The sequence below is a fragment of the Schistocerca piceifrons genome, chromosome 1 (genome assembly GCF_021461385.2).
Source record: "Schistocerca piceifrons isolate TAMUIC-IGC-003096 chromosome 1, iqSchPice1.1, whole genome shotgun sequence".
Lineage (NCBI taxonomy): Eukaryota > Metazoa > Arthropoda > Insecta > Orthoptera > Acrididae > Schistocerca > Schistocerca piceifrons.
This window is the reverse complement of record NC_060138.1, coordinates 366,118,075-366,132,375: the sequence shown is the minus strand read 5'-3', so window position 1 is coordinate 366,132,375 and position 14,301 is coordinate 366,118,075. Positions and strand designations below refer to the sequence as shown.

The window sequence follows — 14,301 nt, the reverse complement described above, 5'->3', positions numbered from 1 at the left end:
AGGCACCATCCTATGCTAACCTTCCATGGGCCATCTAGAGGAAACCTTCCTAAAAACCCAGAATCCTAAACTGCTCACCTGGTTCAGATTCATTGATCAAATCTTTGCTACCTGGATTGAAGGTGAGAACACCTTATTCACATTCCTCCAGGACCTCAGCAACTTCTCCCCCATTTGCTTCACCTGGTCCTACTCAACACAACAAGCCACCTTCCTAGATGTTGACCTCCACCTCAGAGATGGCTACATCAGTACCTCCGTCCATATCAAACCTACTAACCACCAGCAATACTTCCATATCGACAGCTGCCACCCGTTTCATAACAAGAAGTCCCTTCCATACAGCCTAGCCACCCGTGGTCATCGCATATGCAGTGACGAGCAGTCCCTCTCTAAATATACTGAGGGTCTCACTGAATCCTTCACTGACTGTAATTATCCTCCCATCCTTGTACGAAAACAAATCTCCCGTGCCTTATCTTTCCAGTCTCCCACCACCTCCCAAAGTCCCACAGTCCAGCCACAGAGGAGCATTCCCCTCATAACTCAGTACCATCCGGGACTGCAGCAACTGAATTACATTCTCCGCCAGGATTTTGATTCGCTCTCGTCGTGCCCTGAAATGAGAAATGTCCTACCCACTATCCTTCCCACCCCTCCTACCGTGGTATTCCACAGTCCACCAAACCTACACGATATACTCATCCATCTTTACACAACCCCTCCTCCGGATCCCTTACCGCATGGCTCATACCCCTGTAATTGACCTAGATGCAAGACCTGTCCCATACATCCACCACCTACTCCAGTCCGGTCACTAACATTACCTATCACATCCAAGGCAGGGCTACCTGTGAAACCAGTCATGTGATCTACACGCTAAGCTGCAACCACTGTGCTGCATTCTATGTAGGCATGACAACCAACAAGCTGTCCTCATTTCAATGACTGCTTCACAGCCTGTGCCATATGGATCCTTCCCACCAACACCAGATTTTCTGAATTGCGCAGGTGGGAACTTTCCCTGCAATACATCCTACGTTCCCGTAACCCTCATGGCCTCAACCTTCGTTAGTCACTGTCCTCACCCATCCAGCCCCCTCCCTGTTCCCATTCCAGTACTACACAGCCATCATTTCGACCACCACAACCAGTCTTTTAATTTCTTTTATTTTTATTTTTATTATTATTTCTCTCCTTTACGCCACTTACCCCCTCCCCCCTCCGCACCTTCTCTCCTAACCTACATCTAAACTGCAACACTTCACTGTCCACCACTCCCACCATACTATCCCTCCCCCTCCCCGCCCCAGCCTCCTCCTTACCCCCACCCAGTCGCCACTCCCATCATCCACTGGTGCTGCTGCTTGCAGTGTAGTTTCAGCTCTCTGAGACTGCAGATGTGTGTGCAAGTTGCGCTTGCATGTGTGTGTGTGTGTGTGTGTGTGTGTGTGTGTGTGTGTGTGTGTGTGTGTGTGTGTGCGTGTGCCCACTGCTGACAAAGGCCTTAATGGCCGAAAGCTATGTATGTGTGAATTTTTTTACTGTGCCTATCGCAGTTCAGCATCTCCTTTTCTATATGGTGAGTAGCAACTTTCCTTCTCTTGTATTAGTGCATTATTTCATTATTTATGTAATGAATGACAGTTGCAGGCTTTCAAAAACATCGATTATGTTATATGAGTTGAGATAAATGTTACTACTTCCCAGAAAGTTATTAATTCCGATTACATCAGTGGTTTTTATTAGATAATAAACCATCATTAGATAATAAACAAACCCTGACAAGTCTTTGATGACTATTATGTACATATATCATACATTAAGAGGGAAAACGCAAGGAGGTATCCTATACATAACTTTTACAGTTTTCCCACATTTTACATTTTCCTGCATCTTACACCATCTTTTTAGAAGTCCCTTGAAAAGTGTAAAAGTGGGGTTTCACCATAATAGAATTTGTCAAACTGTTGAAGATTAGAGTGTTGCCGTGAACTAATTTAAAGCCTCAACCTCTAATGAAGTAAAAACAGTGCCTAGCTATTTTCTTGCTGGCCATTGCTCAGAATTTTTCAATTTGATGCTGACATTATAGAGCTCCAGGGTACCATTAATTTATGTTCCACAATATAAGCTTAGTCACCTTCCAAAGAGCTTTAAATGAACAGAGGATGCAACTAACTACCTCCTCCTCCATGATACGTCCTCAGATAAACTTCATAAACTGCCAAAGCAAATGCAAGCACATTTAACATCTCTGTTTCAAGCTGTAGGTAGAGCAAATCTGATAAAATTAAACCACTTAATGGAGTGTGACATAGAAAAGATTGTTATTTCTTCTATCATATTGTCCCTGATCCTAGAAACATAATGGAAGGTGATCCAGATAGTGTTAAAGTCTCTCAGCTAAAGAAGCAAATGCCCATTCTACAAGAACTTTAGGGATTTAGTTGCTAGCTCTTGTAGGGAAAATAAGATGTAGATGTCTCTGCATCAGAGTACGAGCATCTTGTGGAAGCTGCAGTGATGGCTTAGCAGATTGCAGGGAGTAATGTCGATAGAAGACATTTTCAACATATTGTACTACAATGTCTGACAGGAGAACAGCTCTGACCCCCAGTAACATGGAAGTCATGGTATCAATGTCTTTTTCAGACTGATTTGTGGATTATGTACATAGGCTAGGCCCTACTAACTTAAGTGACAAGATACATGTTTTCCAAACATTCATGCTTGATTTATGTTTTCATCAGGTGTATAATTTTCATGCTTCTTGAATTTATGTAAAAATAAAAGATGCTGCAAATATGCTAACAATGATTTTTGCTTCAGCTTTTATTGCTGAAAAGTGGAAATAAAATTTAGGGAAATTATTGACAAAAAGATATAAAAATAGCAAAAAACATACTGAAATAGCTTTTTAGAAATGGAGAAATCAGGCAAAAATTTTCTCTGCAAATGGATGCCTTCACTGATGAGTGGGTGCACAAAATTGAGGAAGTGACTGCCAATCATCAGTGGATGAAATTCCTGCTATGTTTCCACAACTCTAAGGAAATCTCTTCTGCAAGACACACAAACAAACCATATGCAAGATGAGTCCCAAAACAACTAACTAAGCAGCACAAGAAAAATCAGGTCATTGGCACCCGCAAGTTTCTTGAGCAACTTCACTTAGAAGATAAGGATTTTCTGAGCTCTATTGTGACCAGAGATGAAGCATGGGTGGTTTGCTACATGCCTGAGACAAAAACACAGTGGTTTCACATGAATTCCCCATCTGCCAAAAAATTCAGAACCACCATGTCAGGCAAAACAATCATGACCTCAGTGTCTTTTGACCAAAAAGGCATTATTTTGGTTGAATTTTTGCCTCAGGGGGGGGGGACCATCAATGCACAATGATATTATGAGACCCTTATCTTGTATTTTTTCAAAAATACTTGTTTCAAAAAATAAAAATATAATACACTTAATTTCTGAACATGCCTCATACTTATATGTCCCAGTGGAACATGCCAAAAGATATGACAATGATAATATAGAAAATAAATAATACTAAATTGTTTTTACTATAGTTTCTGTTTTATCTTTAACCACACTGTGCATGTATGTATCAAGTGTGAATCAAAGAAGGAATATGACTGAAATCCAGTAATGACATTTCTTTCCCTCTGCTAATAGACAATCACAATATTTCATAAGATGACATTTTAAATCAACTTTATTCTCCTTATCGCTTGTAATTGTTAATATCTCAGTCTGGAATAGGAATGATGATAATGTAATAAGGCTTAAAATACAAAGGAATCACATTCTCAAATGAATACATTATGTGAATCATACTTCATGGATCTAATAACAGATTACAATAAAGAAAATGTTCAGTTTTGTCTCACCTGAGATGATGAAACATTTCTCAGTGATTTTAAAAGTAGCTCTGATGAAATGCTCTCCATACTGTCATGCTGAATAACAAGGTCTGCTAACTCATCATCTAAGGTGGTCAGCTGGTCAATAAGTGAATTTCTTGATTCAGTTGCTCTTTCCCAAAGCTTACCATGTCGTTTCTGACAAACTGGCGTTTGGGTGTAAGTCTTCCCTTGGTCTTTTTCACTCCATGATAGAATATTTAGTGAAACAAGATCAATAATGCCTGAAAACCTTTTCTCCTCATCATAGACGGGCAGTTGAATGAGCAATGGATTTAAATCCAGCTTGTATTTTAAAGATTCTACAGATAAGTTCAGACTTGCATCTCTACGATCCATTTTATTAACAAAAATAATACGTGGAATACCATAGCGGTCTGCCTGTCTCCATACCGTCAGTGTCTGAGCCTCAACACCTGTAGTGATAAAAAAATAAAAGAATATAAATTATAAGAAGTCTAAATTATTCACTGTATGATTACAGGAAGTAAAATCTTAATTTTGATCCATAAACACTAAGAACAATGAGAACAAATAAAAAAATAAAATTAACACAAGACTGAATATAGAAAGTGTGGTGCAGGTTGGGAATGGTATTTGATTAGAATTTTAATAAGTGTGGGCTTCTGGCCAAATGCTTTGGTTTACTAACAACACTTTACAATGCCAGAACAAATACATAAATAAACAAGGAAAACACTCACACTTAATCATCAAATCAGTTCACTTCAAATGTAACAATAATAAAAAATTAACAAAGAGAATAAGATACTCATCTCTCAGTAATAAAATAATAAAAGCTTAAAAGATGGCACAAAGAATTTCACCTAAGATAAATGTAAATATCATTTTTAAGAAATATGACTTTGGCCCACAAAAAACTAACCCTACAAGAGAAACAAAAATAATACTGCACAACTCTGCTCACATATCAGAAAATGTGAAGAACATCTGACCCACACACAGTGGATAGTCGAGGATGGAATAACAACAATCCTTTGAAAAAGATAGATTGCTACTCACCACATAGAGGAGATGTTGAGTCGCGGACAGGCACAATGGAAAGACTTCTGTATATTTTAGCTTTTGGCCCAAAGGACTACTTCTGCAGTAAGGAGGCATGGGGCAGTGAAAGGGTTCGGGGGGAGGGGCGTTGCAGGGTGGGGTAGGGGAAGACACAGTGCTGCTTGAGGAGTGTGCAGGGGTGCGTTCGGGACAGGGTAAGGGCTAATAGGTCCAATCAGGAAGTTGAGGGGGGTGGGGGTGGGAAAATGAGAGAAGTAAAGAAGAAAAGCACTAGTATATGAATTGGTGGAATAGAAGGCAGTGGAATAAAAGGCAGTGGAATAAAAGGCAGTGGTAAAAAAGGCAGTGGAATAAAAGGCAGTGTTGTGCTGTAGTGGGTGCAACAAGGGGATAGGTAAGAGGAGGACAGGGACTAGTAAAAGTTGAGGTCAGAGGGGTTGTGGGAATGTAGCATATACTGCAGGTAGAGTTCCCACCTGCACAGTTCACAAAATATGGAGTTGGTAGGAAGGATACAGATGGTACAGGCTGTGAAGCAGTCATTGGGCAGCATGTTCAGCAATTGGATGGTCCAGGTGTCTCTTGGCCACAGTTTGTTGGTGGCCATTCACGCAGTCAGACAACTTGTTAGTCATCATTCCCATGTACAAAGCAGCACAGTGATTGCAGCTTAATTTGTAGATGACACAACTGCTTTAACAGATAGCTCTGCCTTTGTCCCTTTGATAGGACAGGAAATGGCTGTGTCAGGGCTGGAGGATCAGATTCAGTTGCTCTGGTCCTGAGTGGTACTGAGTCATGAGGGGATTGCTCCTTTGTGGCTGCACAATGGGTACATGGGAGGTGATAGGTGACTGGAGAGACAATGTCTGGGAGATCTGTTTTTGTACAAAGTTGGGTGGCTAATTTTGGCCTTTGAAGGCCTCACTGAGACCTTTGGTATATTTGGAGAGGGGTTGCCCGTCACTGCAGATATGACAACCACAAGTGGTTAGGCTGTTAAGAAGGGACTTCTTGCTATGGAATGAGTGGCAGCTATCGAAGAAGATGATTTGCCCATGGTTGGTAGGTTTGATACGGATAGAGGTACCAATGTAGCCACCCTTGAAGTGGGTGTCAACATTGAGGAAGGTGGCTTTTTGGGTTGAGGAGGACCAGGTGAAGCAAATGGTGGAGAAGATGTTGAGGTTCTGGAGGAATGTGGTTGGGGTGTCCACACCCTGAATCCAGATCACGAAGATGTCATCAATGAATCAGAAATAGGTGAGGGGTTTGGGATTCTGGGTGATTAGGAAGGATTCCTCTAGATGGTGTATGAATACGATGGTGTAGGATGGTGCCATCCAGGTGCTCTCTGCTGCGCCACAGATTTCTTTACAGGTGATGCCTTCAAAGGACAAGTAGCCGTGGATGAGGATATAGTTGAAAATGGTGACCAAGAAGGAGGTTACATTTTTGGAGTCAGTTGGGCACTGGTAAAGATAGTGTTCAATAGTGGCAAAGCCATGGACCTTAGGTATCTTAGTGAAGAGGGAGGTAGCTGCAACAGTGATGAACAGGACAAAATGTGGTAAAGGAATAGGATCTGTGAAGAGTCATCAGATGAAACAGTTGGTGTCTTTTATGTATGAAGGTAGGTCACATGTAACAGGCTACAGGTGTTGGTCCATCAGAGCAACAATGGTGTGTTCTAAGTGGTTGGGTTTATGGGCTTTCTAGACATGTAGAAAGTAGGAGTTAGGAGTGATACAGCTGAGGAGAGGGATAGACTCATGGGAGAGGTTCTAGGATGGGTCTAAGGATTTAAGCAGGGACTGGATATCTTGTTGGATTTCTCAAATGGGTCACTGTGGAAAATCCAACACCTTGCAGAATCCCTCTGCCAGGTAATCTAAGTGGTTCAAAACTCCAATGGTGGAGCCTTTATTGGCAGGTAGGATTATAAGGGCAACATCAAAATGTATGTCATGGACTGCAATTCTTTCTGCAGACGAAAGGTTGGTTCCAATGTTGAGGAATTTAGGAATTAATTGTGAGGCAAGGACTGAAGCTAAGAAATTCTGGAATGTTAATAACAAGGGATGATTAGGGGGCAGTAGGGGTGGATCATGGTTGGATGGAGGAGTAAACTGAGTCAGGCAGGGTTCAGTATTGCTTTTGCATTGAGTCTGATTTGTAGGGTTGGTGGCAAAAAATTGTTTCCACTGTAGGGAGTGGAAAAAGGAAAGAAGGTCTTTAAGAAGCCCAGAATTACTGAATTTGGAGTGGGACAAAAGATATGGTGTTGGAAAGAACTGATAATTTTGTGGGACTAAGCTTTTGGAAGATAGGTTCATGATTATGTTTTGGGTCTGTTAGGTGCTGAGTTCTATATAGTGGGAGGGAGCTTTTGAAGGTGCAGTAAATGTAGTAGATGTGCAAGGCACCATTTGTTGGCTATGATGGAGTGTGGAGCAGATTAGGAGGCTCTTGTAGAGGTGGCAGGGATAGTTGTGAACAGTTTGGAGGTTTTTTTTGAGGTGATGCTGTGAATGCTGCTCTAGTTCCTGCAGGGCAAGGGCTTCAGTGTGAAAGATGGGATGAAGGAATTTGGCACTGCAGAGTTGATGAAGTTTATGGATAGAGAGGTAGTGTTTGGGCCTGATTTACTTGGTTTTACAGTACTAGGTTGGTGAGGGCTATGGACTGACAGAATGTGAATGGAGGTAGCAGCCAGAAATGGATAATTTGATGGTCAGGCTATTTGGGGGAGGGATTTCAAGAGCTTGGAAACAACTCAGGAACAGCATATGGGACTCACTTCTCAAAAGGAACTGGAAAATTTTTCTGTATTGGTGTGGATGGAAGGAGCAAGGATACGTAGTGGAAGATAAAAAAATGCACAAAAATATGAAAAAGCTCATAAAAATATGTAAAATATGCTAAATTACCCAGAAAAATCTCACAAAAAGGACAGTACAGATGAAGTATGGGCACGAGAGGTGAAACCTGAAGGAGTAGGGCCAAAAGTGAAAGGTAAAAACAAATGATAAATGATGTAAAAAATAAAATTAATTAATAAAGTAAAAAATAAATTAAAAAATGATAATAGTAGGATGCAGGTTGGTGGGTGTACATGCCTAAAGAATGGGGACAGTAGGTGTAAATGGATTTGGTAAGATTGGTATGTGCATGATGGAGTAAGGGAAGAGAGGGGGAGGGGCAGGAGGAGTAGACTGGTAAGATCGAAGCTCAACAAGTTTGTGCAGCACAGGAAGGTATGGAAAATAAATGCAAAAGTCTGTCAAGGGACCATCTCATTCTGGTAATTTAAACTTATTGCCCACTGCAGCACCCTCAGTTGATGACAGCAGTCAACCCCTTGGGCAGCCACACCAATAAGGAAGTGCCACAGCACACCTGGCATCGAACCCAAGGCTTGTCTGCCACTGCCCACACCAGCTCCTGGCACTGCCTCATGTTTATGCAGCCAACTTGGCTTCATATTTCTGATACCAAGTTCCACACCCCAGCTCCAATGTCTGGTGACAGTCTCTCAGAGCCAGAGACTCTGAGACAAAAATGAGACCTTGGCCTAGTCCCATACTCAAAGTATTGCATGTGCTGTTGCTCACTTGACCCAAAGTTGGCTTCAGATTGATGCTGCTTTCAAATTGCACCCCCAGGCTCTCAAATGCTGTGTTGCACCACTGCAGCAAGGCTCAGCATGGTGTCATCTCCACCAAACACTGGCACCAGAACTCATAAAACCCGAACCACGCTAGCATGACCAGCTGGGGGGGAAGGTGGGGGGAATATGAATGTGCCACAATATTTCAATTTCAAGGCAAAAAGTGGAATTATTGGTAACAAAATATTTGAAATAACAGCTCAGTGATTTTGCGCAACTTTCAAAAGTCTTATTGGCTTTGCAGAAAATACCTTGAAGTGATTCTCTTGAATGAGTGTTTATTATTATTATAACCATCAATTGTAGCAACAAACTCAAAACAAATACAAAAATTACACGTACAGCTATTTACACTATACAGACATTAAATGGGCCACACTAAACCCAAATGCCACAAGACTCAACATAGTGGAGCACCTAATTTTCTGATTCATGTAGACTCTAGATACCACCAGGAAAACATCTATTTAGGCACTCACTCACAACGTGGTTCAATGTCCGAATATCACCACAGTCACACTAGTGTCAGTGCAACAACTCCACTTGTGTATGTTGTACTTGCACTTACCTTCCATAGTTCAGTATTTGTTAAGCTATACCCAAACATCCCCAGAACTATTAGAACCTGAAACTCCAACAATTGGATTGTGTGGCACTGTGCCTTTGATCCAAAGAACTGTATTTAGTCTGGCGACTATTAGCCAATCAATTCATCTACACTCAGACTTCATGTAACCAGGGTATAAGCCACATTCATGTCTTGCAGTACAATGGTGAAATATTTCTTTGTTAAACTTGTAGATCCTTTGTATCAGAATGATGCTTGACTAGGAAAACAAACCTGTTCACTTGTTCTTTAGAACCTGCAGTTTAGTTGACAACATGTCAAAGATGCTGTATATTGGTGAAATTCACATCAAAATTTAATTATCTCAGACTGTGATCATAATCTTAAACTATTAGTATGTCTTAAAAACTTCTTCTATTGCTTCAGTATACAAAAAAGCATATAAACTGTTAATTAATCTTTCTTTGCAAAGAAAATAACTTTTCCTCTTTTATGTCATTTGTTATGGTCAACACAATAATTTTTATATTTCCAAAAGTCTATAATATTTGCACGCATAAATAGTAATTTATCTAAATTCATAAACAATTTTAGTTTTCATTAAAGAGCCAAACTTTATGTAAATTTTGCGAATATATACATAAACAATGAAGTACACCATATTTCCAGATTTTTAATCTGAAATTTATATTTACAAAAAATAATTTTAGAGAAAAGCAGAACATCATAACAGCATCCAGAAATGTTAGCTTTCTACTCAAAATCATATGACAATGCCAAAAACCCAAACAGATAAGCATTAATTGAGAAATATGCATGTATTTGGTGCTTCACTAAATCTTCATAACAAATACTACAATATTTTCCAGCATAGGTAGTTACATTTACCCCAGTATATGGCATTCTCCTTCTAGAAGTTTGATTTTCTTTTATTTTCATTCTTTTTTCCCTTACACATCACTCCAGCTCCTAACTCATATACCCTCATTATGCATCCACACTCACCCTCTCCCTCTCACTTCTGGCTTTTCTACAGTTTAGACTATTCTCGGATTTCCAGGCAGCTCTTAAGCTACATCTGCTACAAAGAGAGAGAGAGAGAGAGAGAGAGAGAGAGAGTGTGTGTGTGTGTGTGTGTGTGTGTGTGTGTGTGTGTGTGTGTGTGTGTGTGTGTGTGTGCGTGCTGGGGGGGGGGGGGAGGGATGGGAGGGCACACATGTGTATATGCTACAAAACAGAGAGAGAGAGAGAAAGTGGCTTTCTCATATATTTTAAGCTATATATTTGGGCAAATTTTAATATTATTTTACTTGGGAGTAAATTAGATATTACTTACCAGCAGAGCCATCCAAAATAACAATAGCGCCATCCAGCACATTTAGAGTGTGCTCCACTTCAATAGTAAAGTCAATATGACCAGGGGTATCAATTAGGTTGAATTTGTGTTCATCCCAATAAAAGGTAACAGCAGCAGAAGTAATAGTGATACCTACAAAACAATAATTCACAAATTATTCTTCAAACATTTAAAACTGCTATGTTCAATAAATTGACTAGAAGTGGAATTTGGATGTTTGCAAACACTTCCATTTTTCCTCATCAAAACCAAATTTGTTGTTTTTAGACACCCTTCCTCACAAACTCACAGACAAGTAAACAAACAAAAAGACATAATTAAATGCAATATTGCTCAGTGAATCACATCTAAATCAATTTATGATGCTTGATACACATTTGTTTTGTAGAAGTGCACCATATTGTCAGAAGTTCATCTTCATATCGTAAAGGTAGTATTGTTTACGTTATTGTTATTTATTATGATGCAATTGTAATTACACAGTCGGTCACTACCACACTTGTTTCATTTCATTAGGTCTTGGCAACTTTTACCAAGTTTTTGCGGAATGAAATCATTCAGGTTTTCATTCAAGAGTCATGTCGTCATGTATGGCAGGTATGATATTAATTATGGTACAAAAAATGCAGTAAGCATAATAAAGATGAAGCTTCCAGTTTTGTAGTGATAACCATGTCTCTTTTAGGTGGCATTAAAATTACAAGTAACTTTCATCTTTCCCATTATCCTCACAATGGTTTTTAATTTTGTATCACATACACTAAACTCACAGCAGGAAAATATCAGAGGCATGGCCACTGAAAGCAGCAGAACTTGTCTGTGTAGAGGACATCAATATAAACTGAAATTAGAAAAGAACACTGACCTACAATAGGTACAAACTGTGAATTAAAAGAGTGTTAATGGACGTTCTGTTATCTCAAAATCAGCTGAGGTAATCCATTTTCATTTTTTGTTTAAAAAGATCCCATAGGGATGATTTTAGGTACATATTAATTAATTCACGTAGCTGTTAGAAACTGCATTAAAAATTACTGTTTTTTTGTTACAAAAACTGAAATAAATAGTATAAGAGCAATGAAGTCACTACCTCAAAAAAAACTGCTGCTTCTTCATTTACATTAAACAGTTGTAGTTTTACCATGCACTTACAGTGGTTTGCAGAGTACAGATGTAGATGTACATGTATATATAAAATGCCTGATCCTATCTGTTAATGTGTAACTTGGCATGTTAGATGTCCTTGATGGTTCTCCTTTACAATGAGATTTATAGGAAACAATTTGTGAATGACTGAGCTGTTAATTATTTCAAAGCCTGTAAAACCATGAGAAGTTGGCACACTGGGTTGATATGCAGCTTGATAGCCACCTAGGTAAAACTTATTTCCAAGAGAAATGATAGCACAAGAAATCATAGCATTTTAGGTCCCTTATTGTGTTTCAAAGTCACTCCATCTCAGTGCCAGATTACAGCCTCAATTGCTATACAAACATCCCTTCTGATGATCTAATTCTATACAGTGCAATATGATATACGAAGAAAAAGGGTATCCTGTATGTGTTCACTATAGTCAAGTAGGAAATTTTTGTTTGACACATTTCACTCACACCTTGCTCTACAAAGAAATGATATTTAAATGGAGATACATTCGTAAACAATCAATACATTGATTTACAAGAAACAGATATTAGAAAACATTGGGAATGTTACCTCGATTTCTTTCCTCGACCATATAATCTGTAACTGTGTTGCCGCGATGAACTTCACCCATACTGTGAATTGTTCCAGAATAGTAAAGCATTCTCTCTGTTGTTGTTGTCTTGCCTTAATAACACCAAAAGAATGAAGAAGGTAATTCATTATAAATAAATAGGTAAGGGAAAAATTAATAATAATTAACAATATTAAATGCTTTCTATACTCTGAACTAGTACAAAAGTATCTACATACCAGCATCAATGTGGGCCAAAATGCCAACGTTCCTTATGCGAGATATTTCCGAAGAAACATGTGTGCTCTGTTTTCCTACTTCCCTGCTAAAATACCTGAGAAACCTCAGACCACCAAGGGCTTTTATATGGCTGTAGTGCTTTGACATAGCAACAACATATCCTACAACATTAATAAAAAAACATGTATCAGTAATTTTTTCTACTGAAGAACAACATCAAGCAACTCCAACATCTTTAATACAGGGCTACAATGAAGTCTTGTATTATGCCAATTGTTATAAGAACACCTTTAGCATGAGAGGAAATTAGTAATGTTACGACTCAGTTCTACAGATGTAATTTAAATGTGTCAAACAAAACTCACTGACTCACATACAGCTGTTATCTTGAATCTATTCCCTGTTTACTTGTATCTGAAGAACACACAGCAACATTCAGCAATTGGTGGAATTGTAATGACAACAAAAACTACATGTAATTGATTTGGAGCTTTGAGCTTAACAGAATTCATGGTTCTTGTACGAGATAAAAAAAGGAATGGGCAGGGAGGTCATCCAAAACCCAGAACCACTGGAGAAATACAGAATATATAAATGCAGGGAAATGACAAAAGATGGGGTGTGAAGATATGAGAAGTAGCAGAGGAGTGAATGTGATCAACAAGTAAAGGATGAGAGTAAGAGAAGCTGAGGATGTGACCATACATGAGGCAAAGATGGATGACATGAGGGATAGATGAAAATGTTGCAAAAGGAGAAAGTAGATCAAACAATACAACTGCACTTGCGAGAGGACAGCATAATCTCAGTACATACTTATAATATGCAGAAAGCTCTCCCTCCTGTGATGAAAAGAGAGGGGAATTCCATTTCACCCCACTTCAACTTAGTGAGAAGTAATGAAGTAAAAACAGCACCTCTATATGACTGTAAAATAGTTCTGTGAAACCTGTGTTCAAGCAACATGAGCAGATATTGAACGTTCACTTACATTACAAAAAGACATGAGCTATTATTTCAGTCAAAAAATCAACGGCTCAACATTATCAGCATGCTCCCTCATATTTTCAATTATAAATGAAGTTTCTTATATTCAGTATTACACTTCTCTCAAAGTATCATATCAAAAATAATATCAACAACTCAAAACTTTTTCAGTAAATACTTACTCAGAATGTCAGTTGTTGCACAGTCCAGTTTTTTTATTGTAGTATATTATTGCAACTGTTTTATAACAATTTATAGTTTAGTTCAAATTTACACATCTTACTATAAGATAAAACAAATAAAAGAGAATTTACTTATTTTAGTTCCAGGGCAACCCTTCAGTTATATGTGCTGTGCTAGTCCTCCATACGCCACTGATGAACATACTGCAATATTGTGCCCTGCCCACGAAGTAATAACATACTATTTTCCTTTCCCATTGCAATATCAAGAGTTAAAGATATAATTTAACCACTGAGTCAATGAATTGCACTGCAACTCAGCAAATATGTACGCCTAGGATAATGAAAGCGCCATAGCATTATCATCTGTATTGTGTTCTATATAAGAATACGTGCTCATTTTTTCTTTCTCTTTTTTTAGTCGCATGCCTTTCCAACAGCATCTTACTCTATCAGACACTTATTTCCTTCCATTTTGTTCAAATGAACTGAAATTGTGTTCCTGTTAGGAATTTGTTTAATTGTGCTTTTATTATCGCCAATTGCGATTACTGATATGACTTTACTATGAATACTTTTCCCATTTGCTCCGGAGTCAGGCTAAGAATATTGTAATTTTTTATGC

General features: G+C 38.9%; 1 protein-coding gene across 4 annotated transcripts in view; it reads right to left on the bottom strand.

Annotated features, from left to right (window-relative positions):
- The window catches only part of LOC124786008 (ribosome-releasing factor 2, mitochondrial), a 254,049-nt gene that overhangs the window by 140,112 nt on the left and 99,636 nt on the right, over positions 1-14,301 (bottom strand). For all 4 annotated transcript variants that reach the window (XM_047254229.1, XM_047254228.1, XM_047254231.1 and 1 more), the window contains 4 exons: positions 12,507-12,668; positions 12,267-12,380; positions 10,533-10,685; positions 3,900-4,348 (listed from right to left, as the gene is read on the bottom strand). In XM_047254229.1, coding sequence (XP_047110185.1) covers positions 3,900-4,348; positions 10,533-10,685; positions 12,267-12,380; positions 12,507-12,668 — 878 coding nt within the window. The remainder of the gene's footprint in view (positions 1-3,899; positions 4,349-10,532; positions 10,686-12,266; positions 12,381-12,506; positions 12,669-14,301) is intronic.